Below are 18,373 nucleotides of genomic sequence, written 5' to 3'. Positions count from 1 at the left end.
CTGTGCTACATTTATAGAAAGGGCATAGTATATACATGATAAATAAATATTTAAACCCATTTTCTAGTTCTCTGGTTTGTTTCAAGTTTGCCAGAATCACTTCACAGCTAATGGGTACTTTATATTGCTGGGACATTCTTTATTTGAACACACACAAAAAAAAATCAGAGAAAGATGTCAATCTTAAACTCATTACTTATTATATGGACAACAACCAACTGAACTATCTTGCTTTGGTTTGATTGCTGGCTCCACTGAGGTGTGACTGACAAAAGAGAATGCCTGTCTGATTGTGGGCTCAAAGGACAGGAGCTATTGAATGAAAATTTAATTTGAAAGAGGAAAAAAGCAGATGTCAGTGAAGCAAGAAATAATCCTATCTCTTTTCGGTTTTTTGGTTTCTGAGTGATTGCATATTGCTATAAAAGCAGGACTGAAACTTTTGTTGACCTTTTGACAGCTCCAGAGCAAACTTTAGATGCAAAAATGTGTCATAATGTTGGAAACCGTATTAGGAGTCCCCAAGCAAATTCCTGGAATTTAAGAGAAGCTGCAGAAGTGTATGCACCTAATTTAAACTTAAGTCATTTCTCTGTAATGGTATAGATACTTACTCTCTGGAGCACAACTACAGTTATGATTAAGTCCCTTAATGTGCCCACAGCAGACAGTCCCTGACAGTTTAAATGACTCAGCAGTCAATACCTTTGCCCTTCTCATGTCTCACCTACTGAAGAATGTTTGTGAGAAGGTTACGCAAACTTCCACTGGAAACCTACTGATCATCCACCTTATCTATTTATGTTTTTCCACAATTATCCCTGATCAGGGTGAAAAAGGTCTAGCACTTCTTCCAGTGTACATTTCCCCCCCAAGGAGGGCAAATATCCGTAACATTTCCATCACTCAGACGACACAGACGGACTGACAATCGCTCACATTTTTTATTAACATCTGTAAAAATTTCATTGACTATGTTTTGTGGGAGTAAACCAAAGCAAACTTAAGGAGAAGGTGTAAACTCTACACAGACTAGCGTAGAGTTTACAGCCCCTGAGCTTCTGGTAGTTTCTCTGACACAGAGGGCACTGAAAGCTCAAAGGGATGGTGGGGTTTCCAGAGCCTGGCACCCAGCTTCTGTCACCCACTGAGGGAAACCAAACACCACAGACCTTTGCCATTTAATATGCAGTGTCTCCGAATGGAAGAGTGGCAAGAGACCAGAGTGGCCGTAGGCCACCTGCCAGGAATATCCTGGTTTCTCAGAGTGAGCAGTGGGTACCAAGGCTTCTAGCAACTGCCCTTCAACTTTAGACCTAGTGCACCGATCTTCTTTCTCATGGACACATATAGCTTTCTGACTATATGTGTCCACATAGAGGAATTCTTGCCAACATAACTATGTTTCAATTTTAGGCTGAAAGCACAAACTCTATCATTGCTTTGAATGAGGCTATCACACTTATTTATCAAGCACGCCAACACAGGGCCAGACTGAACCAAGCTCAAATTCTGCCGTTCCTCATTACCACAGCTGCTTCATTAGCCAACATGCATGCAAACACTGCTAAATAGATACTATTCATCAAAATAAGTTTTGGTATTATTCTGCATAAAGGTATAATCTACTATGCATAAATTTTTGGCCACAGATAGGTTTTTGAAAAGTCCTTATCTATCACACAGGTTGAACTTCCTGGAAAATATTTCCTGTCTTACTAGTATCTAAGGCAACAAGCCATCACACCGTGTAGTTGTTTTGTTTTGTTTTTTTAATGCAGGGTTGTTTTATTTACACAATTACACTTGAATAAAGCGGTTTAGATAATCTGGTTAAACTACCGGCAGTCTTTATGACATGTCTTCTGTTCTGAAGGTTTGTGCCTCATATGACCTACATGTAGCAGGGCCATTTGATGACACATCTAAATAATTCACTGAGGAGTTTCAATGCATATTAACAGCTAATAGTTGGGAAATGTCTGGGGAGGGGAAAGCTGTTAAGTTAGACATTCTGTTAATATTTTTGCTAAACATGGATACAATGACCGTAACTGATTAAACAGTACGTGGATTGTAATGTGAGGGGATTACCATCAGAGAAAAATGTTCCTGTTCCACGTTTGGGTAGCAGAATTGTGCGAGACTTGTGATAAATGTCACGCTGTTCCTTTTGTTTTCACCCACTGTTCAAGCAGCATAGAGCGGATGATGTCTGTCATTACACCTGGTGAATATGATCTCTCAGGAAGCACCTCCAGCTCATGAATGTTGATTTAATGCACCTGAGAGAAGAAATGCTAATTTGTTTAATGTCAAGAAGTAATTTGTGGCAAGTTGCTTGAATTATATCAAACATCTGGAAGGCACTATGATTTCTTATGTGCTGGTGATAATAAGGTGATTTTCACACAGTAGAAAAGGATGTGTGTGTGTGTGTGTGTGTGTGTGTGTGTGTGTGTGTGTGTGTGTGTGTGTGTGTGTGTGTGCCTGCCTGGCTGGCTTTGCTCCTGCTGACAGAGTAATGGATCTGTTCATTGTTGCATGTGGACTGTGTGTGATGTATGAGATTCATTTGAAATTCTCTGTCTTAAATGAGGCACTCACATGTCTCCATGTGGGAGAATACAGACCTGAAGGCCAACGTGTTGTAGGAAAATGAACAGAAGTCGTTCATTTTTGCGGTCATCATTGCTGTGAAATGGTCTCCGCTGTGGTCTTATGTCCCATTCTTTCTTTTAATGTAAAACTCATTTCATGCAAAATAAATTTTCCAAAAACACAAATCATTGCAGTGGTCTAAAACTAATACAAGTTTTATTATGAGAGATTTTGCACTGCAGTAATCAAGGGTAATTAAATTAATAAAAATATAAATGTGATCATTTACTGGACTATTTGATTTGGATGTGCAAATTAATTAAATAACTTGAGAAACATCCATGTAAATCCGTTATGCAATTCATTTTATTGCCAAGTTGATTTCGAGTATAATAACAAACAAACAAGAAAAGACATTTTTCACATTGGCTTTTAAAAAAAATAAAAGCCTTATCAACATTTTATCGAGACACCATAATCAAATAAAATGATAAAAACCCACAATAAGAATTTACACACAAAAAAAATTACCTATAAAACATTTTGACATGCAATAAATACATTCATTTCACTAAAGCAAAGTAAGATCAATATTGACACTGAAATATGCAGAATGCACAAAAAGAAAATACTGTGTTGGTTTAAGTGTATTGCTTTTAATTGTCATTTTGGTATAAAAGGTAAAACCATGTAACAAAAACACCGGACGCTGCTGATGTTTCTGGCACGCCTGGTTCATGCCTGCTGAAATATGATCCTGTCGTCTACTAAAAAAAAAAAAAAAAATCGAATTTCCATTGTAAATTTGTGATGCATGTATTCTGCCATGCATTTTTCCATTTATTCACAACTACAATTGTCTACGTGGCAGCCTGTGTTCCTGCATAACATATTTGTCCCTGAACCACAGTCGGGCACAACCACCTCAAGATGTCAAAGTGGTCTTCATTAGATCATAATCCATCATTTCTACACTTCTCCTGACCGTTTTTCCAAAACCAAAATAGATGCTTGTGCGTGTGTCTTTGTGTATGTAAGTGTGTGTGAGGACCCTGAGGCTCTGTAACATTTTGGCACAGGTTTCAGCGTGTGACGGGTGAAAGCCGTCAGTGGAATCGCCTTTCTTTAAAAATGGGTTTTTCTACAAGAAGCGACACTCCAAACGGAGCAGAGCAAGCTAATTAAATCTGACCTAATCTGGAGCAGCAGTCTGCCATCCAGCTGTGTGTTTATGTGTGCGCGAGCAGGAGTGTGTTAGAGAGATATACAATCGAATATTCTCCCCCGGCTGACTTTCACTGCACCAAATTCCTGCTTGTTTTGTCCTAGCTCTCTGTTTGTCTTCAGATTTAAACTTCTGGAGCAGAAGTTGTGCACTGTAAACTAAACAATTAAAGCCAAGGTCCACTCAGTGGACTTTGTATGTGTTCAAGGTAGAGAGAGAAAAAGAGATCCAAGCAAAACAGATGCAGGAGGATATGGACAGACAGAAGCCCCTTCACTATTTCGCTACAAAGAGCCTACTGTAGGTCATGTGCTGATTTGGTGATAATTGCTAGGCCTGGAAAGAGGGTGTCATTTCAGATGGCACAGCGACATGAACGTTAAAATTAAAAACCTGAAAATGACCTGCAGTAATCAAAAAAAAGAAAAAAAAACATGTCCTCATAAGATTAAATTGGAAGCGGGTGGAAAAAGAGTGGTGAGCAGACACACACAACGCAGCCAGCTTTCCTTTGTTATTTACTGAAGGTTAAGACTATCAAGCACAAGCTATTTTTCTCTCTGTTTCTGCTTCTTTTCCTCTCAACCCTCTCTCTGTTTGTTCTCTCCATCTCAGCGCATGACTTGGCTGGTGCAGCTGAGGCCCGACTCAATTGTGCAATTTCATACATGTTTACTTTACTGGCATCTTTCTGAGCATATTTTCCCTGAACATTTCCTCTCACATTATTCTGCATTTCCTCTACAACAATAAGATGTCTTTAATCTCTCCTTTGTAAGCCATTTCTTGGCTTGAAGATCACAATACAATAACGATGTCAGATACGGGGTTTTTTGCTTCTTTTTTTTGGGCCCGTCATCTGTTGTATTTTAACACATGCCACAAAGTTCATTTTGGAAATTGATCAGGGCTTAAAGAAAAAGAAAGTAGCTCTTCACATAAACATTTAGACAACTGTCTTCTTCAGCATGAAAAACAGCTGGAAGTAAGTGGATCATGGGAGAGGAGGGGAGGCAGCGGGTGCTGTGGGTCAGCGGTTTGTGTTAAGTGTAAGAAGAGAGAAGGCACAGAGAGAGGTGAAGAGGGAAGCTGTGCTTTGAGGGTACGAGGGCGGTGAACGAGTGTGGCCGAGCTCTGCACTGGAGGGAGGAAGAAAAGGAAGCAAAGTGCCAGAGGAAAGGCAATTGTGGGACTTCTAGGGGATCATAAGAGTAATAAAAAATCACAATACAATGATTTTTCCAGAAAAGTGCAGTTCAGAGAAATAAATCTAAAGCAGCTGCTTGTAATAAAGAGCCTCGAAAGTGTCAGATATCTCCCTTGTACTTCACCCTGCTACACTGTGGGAAAGGCATTCAGACATGTAGATGGGCAGGTGCATTAAGTAGCCACATCAGAAACCTCCCCATGCTCACAGTCGTACAATTTATTGCAGGATAACTTCATACTTTTTATACCGAAGGCACGTTTGAACTGACTGACTTCAGAGTCAGTTTTCTCATTTAAAGGACAAGCTTAGGCTTGAATAATATCAATATCTGACTCTAGCTTATATTTAAACATAAGTGCTCATAAATAGAAAAATATGTACTGTACACAGGATGATAGTAACTTGTGCTCACGTTCTCACGATTACCCACACTGATAATGACTTTCCTAACAAGGTAAAGATGGTTACAAGCTAAGCTCACCGATGCAAACCTCAGCGTTTGTTGCTAAGTTTAGTTTTGTGCATCTGCGATGTCTATCGAAAGCTTCAGTCTTTTTTGGCACACCTTGCAAAATATAATAAATGTCAAACAGTGGTATGATTTCAGACTGTGCCGCCTGTCGGAGTCACAGAGGTGACCTTGGCCTCCTGCGACTGGAAGAAAGCTTAAAGGCATGCTTTGGATTTTTTAACGTTAAAGCCAAATCCTTTTTTGGTCCACAAGATGCTACTGCAGATCATTCAGAGCCCTTTTTACTTCTATAATGTTAGTGTTACAAAAAGTTACAGGACTGGGATGGTTGCCATAAAAAAAAAAAAGAAATTAAAAAAGGGGAAATGACATGGCAAGTAAAGTAAAAAACAACCCACACCTAATTTTTTGCGGCTTTTGTTAGTGCATTCATTTATATTTGCATTCACTCATTTGATTCTAAAAATTCATTTAACTAATAAACTCTTTAGATACCTAATTATGTTATGCTCCAAACATCTTCATCAAAACCACTGTGGTGGCAATAAGAGTTTTGCTGGGCTTACTTGTCATATAAATAACATTAACAAAGGCAAAGGGCATAAAACCCCATGGGGTGGGTGGCTACATCAGTAAATTGAAACAAGGCTCTTCTAATTAGACTAAGTGAAACAACCACAGAGCAAAGGAAACACTGCCAAGTTTTTCAATTAGACTCTACAATACACTCACTGGGGTCTTCCTATTATCTTGCCTCAAATTTAAAAAATGTTCAAAACATGGCAAATAGAGGGGAATTTTTTTTTTTAAACAGGAGGATGCCAAAAGTATTGAATCCACAATATCCTCAAATTCTAACAAAGCATCTAAATGTCTCACCATGCAGCCCTTGAAAGCCTTCAATGCAACATCACCGTGATACTGAGCAGAGATTTATTCCCAAAAAGCAACAAGGGGAAGGAAAAGAGAAGATACAGTCTACTTGTTTTCTGAATGGAGAGTTTCAGAAGTGCGGACAGGCTTTCATATTAGGACAATGGCTCGCATCCACCCTGCTGTGCTCTCCCTGCTCCTCTCCCTCCCCGTTCTCCGTCTTTCTATCTGCTTCTGAGTAGAAACACACGGCACATCCTGCTCAGCACAACACACCAGCCAAAAGTTCACTTCCTGCTCCTCAGCTCTTCTCCTTCACACCAACCCTATTCCCAGGACATGCATTACCAGGCCTTCATGCTCTTAAATAGCACAGGGACACACAAACAGACAAGCAACTGCTTCCCCTTTCTAAAGACGTGAAACGCTCCCCTCCACTAACATTCGCACATAAATGAAATTAAGCAGATTTCAAACAGTGCGCTTCCTACAGAAATGCTCGGGCATTATCTTGGTCTTCCCTCTTACACAGATTTGGTGTGACAGTGGAAGCGGTATGTTATTTTAACTAGTGAAGGGGAGTGTGGAAATTCCCACGACTGCCTCTGCCTGTTTTTTAGGTTTTTAACACATACACATACGTTTGTAGATGAAGCCTCTACTGGTTTTATTTTTATTTTTTCTACTTTGTTCTTTTCTTTTATTCTTTTTTTTTCAGAGCACCAAACAAAACAAGCTGGCTTCCTGTGTGCTTGTGTGCATGAGCGACCTCCGTCTGACTCTTGTCAAAAGTTCACTAACCTCTGAGGAAAAGGGAGCCAAACAATACGAGGCTAGCTTTCATAGTCAACCAGCAAAGCCACTGCATGTCTGTTTAAGGAAGTACAGATGATGCATCATGTCTTTCACAGAGAGAGCAAGAGAGGGAGAGAGAGACACAGAGAGAGAAGGAGATATTTCACAACACAAAGCTTGTCAGCTCAACTTTACTGTAATATATTGATCTCAATGCCTTCATACTTACTAAACTGTGGTTCAGATATCGACAAGCACTTAAGGTACAAGCAAAAATGGCTTTGCCTTATGTTACAACAATGGAACTGGTCAGACATAAATGTCATTGAAGAAGACAAAATAGAAAAAATTTATACCACATACTATAAAAAAAATGTTAATACCACCTTATCTCTCCACAACAAAACTGTAACAACAAATGGATAAACAAAGAATTAACCACAGGTTTAACACAGGACAACGGTCCTGTTAATAAAAAAATAAAAAATAAAAAAAAACCTAAAGTGAGTGTGGGTGAGCGTGTGTATGTATGTGTGTTGATCTATAGTTTACAAAAGATTAGCATCCCCACGCTGGGTTCAGTCCTGAGGTAAGCACCAATTTCACGTGCGCTGCTTTCAGTTCAAATTAAAATGAAGAAAAGTGACAAGAAACAACATGTTTGATATGATCATATGCTACAGAAAATAAGCCCTTAAATTATCGTTACATTTAAAAAGAAAAAGGAAATTCCAAAGAAGTAAGTAAGGCACACTGTATGATTTTTTTTTTTTTTTAGCCTTTATGATTCACTACGTCTATCACAGTGTATTTATGGCTTTAATCTTCACATTCACCCTCTGAGGTTGGCATTGGCACTATAGTGGTCAAACATTTCTAATCTGAATTGAGGACTAGTAAAAGTGGACAAAGACCCAAAAAAATGCAACTTCTTTTTTTTTGGAATAAAGATTTACAGACAAAAATGTGCCTTCAACCCACAATCTTTAAGTGCTCTTTTGTTTTCGGGCTGCTCAGCCAACACACAAATCAGTCATTCATTGTTTCCGCATTTAATACCAGTAATACCAGCAGGGCCGGGAGGCAAGGCCAGGACACATTTGCTAGGCTGGGATCTAATGTTAATAAGTGGATCAGAGGGGTACAATGGCAGGCATGAAATGGGACATCACGCCAGCGAGCAGTGTGAATTGTCCAGGAGAAAGTGAGATTTCACAGGGATTACTGAAGCACAGCAGCTGGGAGTGCTACTCACCCGCTGGCTTCCAGGGAAGACCCACAAACCCCTTCTTATGTTCATATCACTGACAGATTAGCAGCTTGCTGTGTGTGAAGGGGGAGCGTATATGCATCCGGTGTTTGGAGTGCTTCTAAGGCAAAGGGCTGAGTAGAGCACTCACTTTGGCCTGTCAACAGTAGCGGGGCTCCCAGACAACAGACTGCAGGGGAGGGAGGTCAAATGAGAGGCCGGACAGTGGAACAGAGAAGCATCCAACAAAGCCTCTGACTACTGCCGCTCCACGATTAATCATCAGACCACAATGAATGGTTTAACTGCTGATGACAGTAAATGACAGATTTCTGTGTCATTAAGCCCGTCCTTACCCCTGCCTCTATGCTCAACTGTATCCATAATTGTAATAATTACACAATCTCAGCGGCAACACCCATGCTTCATGTACACCATAAGATGAAGCTACACTCGCCGTGAACAGGGATTAGTGTGTCATCAGTTGGGTATGTGCAATCATGTCCCAGTTATGAGATCACAGGGCTGTGCTTGCTGCATCTCAATAACAACTGAGCGCAAAGGGGTGGTTGTCGAACTGCACAGGAAGTTTCGGCTCATAAGTGGTTGAAAGCTGGGCATAAGGTGGATTCAACTGCTGTCATATAGTACAAGCCCTTTATCCACACAAATATGCAGAGTGGTGAGTGGTGTTACTTTAAAATAAATGGTGATTGGGGAATATATTGCCCTGGTGACTATCAAAATGCTCTTATCATTCAGTCATTTCCCAAGATGGTGAGAAGCTGGAGAGAGAGATACATAAATTGTCCAGTACCCCAAAAACAGGAAATAAAAAAAATGAAATAATAGAAAAAAACAGACGAAATGTACTCCCATTCCTTTAAAGTCCAGGTGAGTGGCTTATTCATATTATAAAAGTTCTGCTCAGTTCTGGACAAACCCTGAAATTTGTCCTTATGTGCTTTTTCTTTCTTTCTTTTTTTTTTTTTTACAAAGTTGAATAGTACACAGGTTTAGGGTCAGGGATAGTTTTTGTTTTCTTTGGATTCCACCATAATAAAAAATAAATAAAACAATTTTCATTTTGGTTTTCAATTTTTCACTTTGGCTCAATGGCTGTAATCATAGAAAAAAAAGTTTCTTTGCATACACTGTACATAAAAACTGTACTTTTTTTTAAGTGAGTGTCCCTTGGTCACGTAATAGCACAGAGCTCCTTTATGAAGGAGGTCTTTAGGATACATTAGATGCATAGAAAGGCACTTACAGTCTACACATTTTGGTGTGCATTAGCAGACCAATTGTTTATGGCCTGAGTCTGAGGTGCAGAGATATTGAGTTGAGGTGAATGGAATAAGGATACTGCAAATTGTGTGTGCACACAGACTTATTGGTGATATCACATGTCTTAACTTGGTGAATAGCGGTCGATGGTTCGGGCTTCGGAGAGGGCCTGTGGGGGCAGTGGTTGGCCCAGGATGTCCATCTTGTCGTGGGTGAGGCCCAGGTGTTCAGAGGCCAGTTTGGAGAGTGGATACAGGCTCTCCATGGCCTTTGCATCAGCCACCAGTTGCTGCTGCGCTTGGATGAGAAGCTCACTAGCCTTCTCTTGTTTCAGTCCAAGATGCTCTGCTGTGTATTTACTCAGAGGATAAATGCCCTCTGCAAAGTCCAGCTTCAGTTTCCCATCTGTGGTCAGGCTCCCTGCAGTCCCTCCACTGCTGTGCATCTTCATGTGGCTGATGAGATTGCGCTGCTGAGCGAACTTTCCCCCACACACCTGACATTCATAGGGCTTCTCACCAGAGTGAATGCGCATGTGCTCAGTGAGGCGGTACTGCCGGGTGAAGCGCATGCCACAGGAGTCACAGGCAAAAGGTTTGAGGCCCAGGTGGCTACGCATGTGGCGGGTCATGGTACCGCGCTGTGTAAATTTCTTGCCACAAATACTGCAGGGGTAAGGCCGTGTCAGCCAGTGGGTCTTCTCATGTTGGCGCAAAGTGGCTGGATCTTTGTAAGACTTGTCACAGCTGGAACAGCGGTAGGGTCGAATCATCTCCCCGATGCTCGCTGGATTCAGCTGGCTCGACTTGGTCTCCAGGTGTGACAAACTATTCAGAGTGTTGCCGCTGTTGAGGCTTCCATAACCGTTTGTGTTACTGCTCATGTTTTTGCTGCTGCTGTTATTGCCGTTTCCTATGTCCCCGCCTGAGTTGCCGTACAGCTCCTCTTCCGTGTGTGTCTCCACATGTGCATTGAGCTGCTCTGAGCTTGGGAAGCCTTTGTCACAGGGAATGCACACATACAGATTGTCCCCGAAGCTCTCCGGCTCGTACGGCATGTGGAACCTCCCCATTGGTCCAGTCGGGGATGGGCGACCCTCACTGCTGCCTGTCTCTTCTGTGCCTGACCCACTCTTGTCATCTGCTCCTTCACTCTCCTCCCCAGTCTTGTGATGGTTATGATGCTGATCTCCATTTTCACCCCCTTCCTCTTCATCTTCATCCTCATCTTCATCTTCAGCTGTGTATGACAGCGGTTCGTGTTTTACCCAGCGGTAGATGTTGCCCATTTCTCTGCCTGCCTCTCCGCCTTCCGTGGGGGTGTCCGGACTTGGGTGGCATGGGTAGCGGTCTGTCCCCTGGGAACCTGAGCGATGCAGGTGGGGGAGGTGCGGGGCTATCGGTTGGTTGAGAGGTGGAAAAGGTGGCGGAGAGAGGGAGCCTCCCTGGTCAGTTGATTCCATTTTTTCTGAGGGGAAAGCTCTGCCATTCGTCCCCTGGATAGGACTTGTGCGGTCACTCAGAGTCCCATCTCGCTCCTCGTCATTATGAGTGTTCCCCAGATGGGTCTGAGAAGGTGTGAGCTGAGACTGAGAGGTGGGGCTTTTCTTAGAGAGATCAAGGCCGAAGCTGGGTGAGCAGTTCCTGTCGGGGAGGGCTGCACGCCCAAGCTGAGAAGGCAGAGGTGACTGCAGAGAGGGGAACACCTGAGAGCCCTGGGTGGAGGTGGGAGCATACAACTCTCCTGTATGAACAGCTAGTCGATGTGGAACTAGCTCCTCTGGTGGTAGTGCCCGGGGTCCATGGCTGTTCAAAATTCCGCCTGGAGGACAGGATTGAATGACAGGAGTAGAAACCCTATACCTGCCACCACTCCCTAAACCCATGCTATTTGGCCCCATCTTTGAGTAGGGTAGAAATGCTGGACTTGGGCGAGGAGGGTACTTGCCATTTCTTCTTAGCTTCTTTTTGCACAAAGCCACTAAGTCAAGCAGTTGAAGGTAGCTGGCTGCTGCCAAGACAGCCCCTAGATTTGGTTCATTTGGAGAAGTGGGGTCTCCATCACTAAGGCGGCCTGTGTAGATGTAGTCCAGAATTACCCTGAAGACCCCTGGACTCACCATCTCGTGATCGAGGTTGATGAGATTGTCATGGACCACCAAAGACTTCAAGTAGAGGCTGCTGGCAGCCAGAATGTTCTTGTGAGCTCTGAAGAGGGCGTTCTGCACCACGATGATAACATCACACAGGAAGCCCTTGGTGCGTTGGCTGTTGAGCTGCAGGAGGAGATCCCTAGCATGACTTGGAACTTCCATGGCATCCAGCATTGTCTTCAGTCCACCACCTGCAACAACAGATATCTGTAAAACGTCATGCAGCAGTCATCATTTCGAGTCACAATAAGCCAATTAATGTGCAATTTTCTGCACCACTAAAAATATTATTGATGCATTTCATAATCACAATCTATCAAAAGTTACAATAAACACATTACATTAAATCAGAGTATATTTTCAGAAGTTTGAGTGCCAAAAGCTTTAACAGCAAACGGGCTAGTAATGTAAACCATTAAAAAAAAAGACCTTGCATATGGATGCACTTATTAAGATGAATTAACCGCTGTCAGATTTTCTTTTAAAACATAAACAATACTTAAATATGTCTTAATGGAAGCTCACAGTTACGCTTTTATGATTCGCTTATTATTTGCGTAACAGCTATTTAAGCAGATCGACCAGCCTTGACAGTAAAGTGCAGAACTTATGTGTGGAAAGTGCACGGAAAGGCCACTCGGTAGAAGTGAACTTTTGCAAAAGGTGAGCAGTTGCAGTGGTTTTCTCATTATAAGAAATTCAAGTCTTTGCATTCACTTCCTCTGCAGCAAGCAAAAAAAGAGAAAGAGCTCAAGACAGAGAACCACAAATATATATTTTGTAATTGCTGGCTTCCTGATAAAGTATTCCAGAAGTGCTGCACACAGTTTTAAACAAAGCTTAGGGACGAATGTTTTGCTAATATGACGAAGAGCAGGTATAAACCTGTGGGGGAAGGACACATCCAAAAAAAGATCGAGCTTTCAGCTCCCCTTCTTGCCCAGTCATATAAGGAACACTGAGCGCACGGGATGTAAATCAACATTAGGTGTTTCAATGCGTTACGTTGAGGTAGGTTTCAAAGATCCAGTGTGCGCCTACACACACGCGCACAAACACACACAGGTACACGCTCAAATACCGACAGTAATTGTTCCACCAATCTTAAAATAAACTATATTGGCTGCATGAATGAAATCCCACGTATTGTTCAATCAGTGGCATCTGAGCCTAGTTTACTTACAAGATTAAACGTCTCAAACTGTCCCTAAGGGCTCAGTCTCACTGATGGGAAACAAGCAACTAAATAAATATCGTGTCATCCATCTGATCGCTGTCTTCCTGACACCAGCTCATTCACTTCTTGTTTATTTCATTAAGTGTACACACTCAGCATAAGAATGGAGAAGTATGAGTTTAAAAAAAAAAAAACTGACAAATGAGTTACTGAGGAATTATGACAATTCCCGAACAAAATGTGTCAATTTTTTCCTCCAAAAATTTTCCACATCTAAAAGTGAGCATTTTTTAAAATGCTGATTGTTCAGCATTAGAGCTGCGAAATCAGACAGAAATGTCATCACTCACAAAATGGAAAATGACAAGTCACAGTCAAGTCCAGCTAGTGATCATGTGATAAGCATCATGCGATAAATATGAAAGGAAATATCTGTTTCTAACAACAAATGCCATTTTAACAAAATAATTCATTTTTTAATTTTTTTTCACGTACAGCTGAACTATTGTATGATCGAAAGTATATCTTTTAAAAAGACAGTTCTAGTAAGGGTAGTACGTGGGCTCACACTCCATCCTGTTTCCAGCTGTCATGTGAAGTGCATCCACCGCTGGCTTCTCTTCTTTTCGGCTTTGATTACTCAGCGGACATAATTCACTAGAAATTTTCATGAGATCAAACGTGTTTAAGATCTAAGTAAATATGAAGAATTGACCAAGTAATTTCCATAACTCGCTGAGCTGTTGCAGAGTCTTCATCGCACTGAGCTGATTACTTGTTACTCTGAACCGTATGTTAACAGACTGTGTACATTCTCTCCTGTATGTGGTTTGTAGTGCATATTTAAGCATCAGAATTGCATCAGAAAGCCTGGCAGAAAACTAAGCCTTCTTTATATCCTGACTTCTGATTAAATACTTCTTCACAGTACATAAAAATCTTTTTCTTAATTGACATATTACAACATCTATGTGCACCTGCAATGTCCTGTAGATACAGCCTAACAATTTTTTTTAGTAATGTTTTGTGATAACAACAGGCGCAGTGTTTGTGAGTTTACTATCAAGACAACAAGGATCTCTTTGCTTTTGCTCTTTGAGTTGTTTGACAGGCTACAACTTGCCCTTTAAATAGCCTAAACTCCCGACTTACTATAGCCCCTGACAAAAAGTGAAACATTACAGTAAAAGATGTAATACAAAACGCTTGATCTTGAGGCCATGTGTAAGCTGACTGCATCCTGTTAGGAAGCTATCGATGATTGCAATATTTAGTCAGAGAACACATCTTAAAGAGAACCTGCTACATGCCGTGAACTTGAAAACACATTTTAAGCCTATAATATGCCACAAAAACTGCTTGTTTTGTTATGTTAAACATGCACTGTAATGTTATTCTTCAAGACTGCACATACAGTGCAGTTTCCTAAGGGAAGCTTACAGCTCCCTCGTAGATTGATAGCTTTCTTTTTAAAGACCCCTGAACAGGCTAGAAAATCTCTTATGATTGTTATGTAGTTTATGGCAATGACATTCACCTTTTTACATTAGATTAATAGTCATTGTTCCAAAGTTTTGTCTGTTTTGTCACTTTTGTGGTTTGGGGTGAAGCAAGACTAAACTTCCTACCTCTGCATACAGCCTCAGTCATATAAACACGCCACACATCTGCTTAAAACGTTGTGCTGATGTTTTATTTTCTTTCTTTTCAATTTGGGACCCATATTCCTATAGCCTTGTTTATTTTAGAATAAATACAAAGTCAGTGTAAATTTTTCGCAAAGACTTTTACTGTACTTTTTTACGACTTCAGCCCACCTAATTTATTTTGTCATTTTTGTGACTCAATGGAGGCGAACTGTTTTAGAGTTTGAAGTTTGGAAAAAAAATGAATAGACTGGGTGTTTGCAGTGATGGTTAGTGATTATATTTGACAGTTTGAGTTTTTTTCGTCACATCAGTAAACAGGATGGACAGTTAATCATTTTCCTGTTTGATTTCTATATTTCTATAATCCTAAAAATCATCACAAATTTAGAAATAGACTACTGATAAAGACATGAGGGTGACATCTTCTTCATCTAGATTGTAACTGAGTTAACAATGAGATAACGAGATGGTCATATTAACCATGACATTATAATAATCCAAACTTCTATGCTAGTATTACGGAGGTAACCTGTTTGCTTGTTTTTTAAATGATATACTAAAGTTTTCAAAGCAAGTCGTTCCTTTTTTTAATTTACTTTTTTTTCCCTAAGCAATTATCAAAGACAATATGTATGATAATAATTTCTGCAGCTTGCTTGGATACAGTTATTATTATTGTTTTCCTGTGCGATTATTAAGGAGTAAATTCTTAACTTCGGTGTTGGCTTTGATTTCACTGTTAAAATATACATGTACATATATATCGGAATACTACATGTCGCAAAACAAAAAGTCGTGTCCTGCCTTCGTGAGTCGCCGAGAGGACCCGACCTCTCGGTTTCTAACGTTTTAATTTGCCCTTCACACACTGAGCAGTAAACCGAGTCACGAGTGAATGCATCTCCTCTGCGCTGCAGCGCCTCATCTACCCTCTGCTTCTCCTTATCTCCGCCAAAGGAGAAGAAGAAGAAAAAGAAATGAAATCATCTCCAGAAACAGGCCGTTTTCACCTCATTGCGCTACGAGGTGTATCACACAGCTGTTTCTTATAGCAACTCTTTTTTCCCTTTTCAGACCTGTCAGCAGCATTGAGAGAGCATCTCTTTCCGGGCAGCTGTGTAAAGTCTCCACTTGTACAAAGGAAACCAGAAATTTATACACTGCAAATCACCCCCCACAATAAAAAAAAAATAAAAAAAAATATTCATATAACGCTCTCCTGCGCTTGTGTCCTCACCTAAGCTCCGCACTGCTGTTGTAACACATAAAGACAGATCCCCAGTGAGGACTTTGCTTAAGGATTTTGTTGCAGCATCCCTGACAAATTTATAAGACATTTATTTTACTAAATACAGCTTTTTAAAAATGTATTTATATTTTTAATTCTGAGTTTTTAAAGTTTTTATAGTTTTTTCAAATACACTTTAATATCAGTCAATATAAAACACGTTAAAATCTCATTTTACAGAGGGATTTTTTTTTTCTTGTTTTGTACTCGAAGCATGTCAGATTATTTTTATTTGCCAACCGCCGGTTACATCGGCGTGATCTTGAAGAAATATACAAATTAGCAGCTTCCTCTTTACGTGACAATTTTTTATAACGTAAAGAACAAGGAATTAAACAATTTTATGTTTCAACCAACGCGAATTAAATGCGCTATAAAGAACATGTGCAATGTTCCGTGTCCGAATTAAAACAAGATTTAAAAAACAGAGAAAGACGCCATATGTTATAAAACAAGTTCCACTAATATCTCATCGACTCCAGGAAGTTTCTTTCTGAAAGCACGCACAGAGTTCAGTCATTATAAATAGAAATGTCATCCTTCCCCTCTTCTTGCCTCTGTACGACATATCAGCTCTTACCTGCATGCCCGATGTCTTCTGCCATCCGATCTAAGTCTCCCTTAATGATCATCTCAGCAGTCTCTAGGAGTCATATCTGACGTTTCAGCTTTGAACTGCCAGCCTCCAAAAAACCATGCCAGTTTTCCGAGCTCGTCTGCCAGCTCTTTTTTTATGATTATTAATTGATATGAATTTCTTTTCGCTCCTTAGGTCCGTCCTCCCACCCACTTTCCTCCCTCTCCCTCTGTCTCTCTGTCTCTCTGTCCCTCCTCTCCCCTCTTTCTCGTCCCCTCCTATAAAAAAAAAATACGTGCTTAGTACAGCATCATTTTCCTCCCTTTTTTTCAAGTAATTTCCTTAGCTATTTTTGAGTTGGAGCAATAACGCGCACAGGGATGATAATGGACCCTCTATGCGCCCTAAGTGTTTTAGCGCCCCGTGTGATGTCAGTCTATAATAAAACTAAAAGGTAAAATCGAGGGCAGGAACTTCATGTGACCCCGACTTGAACTTCTCAACACATCGTCTTAAAGAGACAGGCAGCAATTGTATACATATGTGTGTGTTGTACCTATGATCCTTAGGTAGCCCACCTTAATTTTAGACAGAAGCGTAATGACGGAAATAGCTTGGACAGCGAATCAATAACATGTCAGGAGCTTAAAGCAGTCAGACTTCTTCCATAACGACGCTGATTTTATTTTTTTCTTCAAAACTCAGCTCAAAATTCAATCAAGTTCAATCACAAATCATTGAGGGAATAAATGTATTGATATTCTATAATTGAAACCGTTTCACTGAATAAATCAATAAAACGGTTAAAATAAAAGTGTCCGTGTCCTTTTCTCCAGACCTCCCCTGACAAAAACCTGCCATAATACGAGCCTTAAAGAAAACAATTAGCCTGGGTTAGAGGGAAAGTTAAAGCAGGTTAGATAAACTTTGGGCACCTTAAAATTCTCTCTCTCTCGCGCGCGCGCTCTCCCTCACTCGCTCAGGTAAAACACCTGTTGCGCAGTTAAAGCCCTCGATCATGACCCGGATTGGAGACTGAACCAAACACCAGTATGATTTTGGGATACAAAGGGAAACTAGCAACTCGATGACACGAGGGCCTTTTCTTGGCTACTTAAAAATAATCAACCTCTTCCTCTGATGTCATATTTTTAAGATAAGTAATGAAGTCAAAGTTGTGCGCCCTCGCATGTAGTGCCATGATGACGGTTTTTAGATAAACAGAAATTGTATTTCCCTTTTCTGAAGAAGTCCTTTGCAGTTGCTCTATAAAGTATTGGAATTAATTACGTGAAACTTTATCTAATATCTGTTATATTACGGTTTCCTATTCTGTGCCAGCACAACGTTTTTTCACCCCATTTCCAGTTTAGTTGAATAACTTGCATGTTGTTTGCCAAATATCAACAGAAAACCTAAGTCTGAAATATTGTATATCAAATGAGCGGTGGTGCTATAATCCAGATGTTACCGTCTCTGTCAGTACGGGTTACATCAATCTGCTCAAAAGGAAAAGACCTGGGGAAGCATACAGTAATTGGATCAACTCATCTTTGTAATTCAATAAAACTGCTCATTCTGACACGTCTGCCTGTGTGCCATCCCCGCCTTTCTACCCGTTTCTCAATCTTACCTCGGACTCATGTCTGGTGCTCTGGCCGTATGTCTTCTCCCCTTTTCGGCATTCCCTCAATAAGATCTCCGCAGTTCCCTCAGTGTCCAGCTCTCTCTCAAAAACTTCTCTTCCGCGTAAATTTGCAGCCCCCTCTCTCCCGGTCTCCCCCTCTTTCACCTTCTTCCACACACTGAATTTCTCAC

The 18,373-nt window shown here is 40.8% G+C and overlaps 1 protein-coding gene across 3 annotated transcripts; it reads right to left on the bottom strand.

Moving 5' to 3' along the window:
• Nucleotides 1-2,955: 2,955 nt before the first annotated feature.
• On the bottom strand, nucleotides 2,956-18,307 carry hic1 (hypermethylated in cancer 1). Of its 3 annotated transcripts, none has more exons than XM_063493469.1 (2): nucleotides 18,189-18,307; nucleotides 2,956-12,055 (listed from the first exon to the last, which is right to left on the bottom strand). In XM_063493469.1, exon 2 carries the CDS (start codon nucleotides 12,036-12,038, stop codon nucleotides 9,837-9,839), a length of 2,202 nt encoding a protein of 733 aa, XP_063349539.1. In that variant the 5' UTR covers nucleotides 12,039-12,055; nucleotides 18,189-18,307; the 3' UTR covers nucleotides 2,956-9,836. The 3 variants fall into 3 exon arrangements, with proteins under 3 accessions (XP_063349539.1, XP_063349537.1, XP_063349538.1); XM_063493467.1 differs by lacking the exon at nucleotides 18,189-18,307 and adding an exon at nucleotides 16,559-16,681; XM_063493468.1 differs by lacking the exon at nucleotides 18,189-18,307 and adding an exon at nucleotides 16,559-16,601 and having other exon boundaries at nucleotides 2,956-12,071.
• Between the last annotated feature and the right edge of the window lie 66 nt (nucleotides 18,308-18,373).

The sequence above is a fragment of the Pelmatolapia mariae genome, linkage group LG14 (genome assembly GCF_036321145.2).
Source record: "Pelmatolapia mariae isolate MD_Pm_ZW linkage group LG14, Pm_UMD_F_2, whole genome shotgun sequence".
NCBI lineage: Eukaryota > Metazoa > Chordata > Actinopteri > Cichliformes > Cichlidae > Pelmatolapia > Pelmatolapia mariae.
Note: the sequence above shows the minus strand (reverse complement) of the source record. Positions and strands in the feature narration are given on the sequence as shown.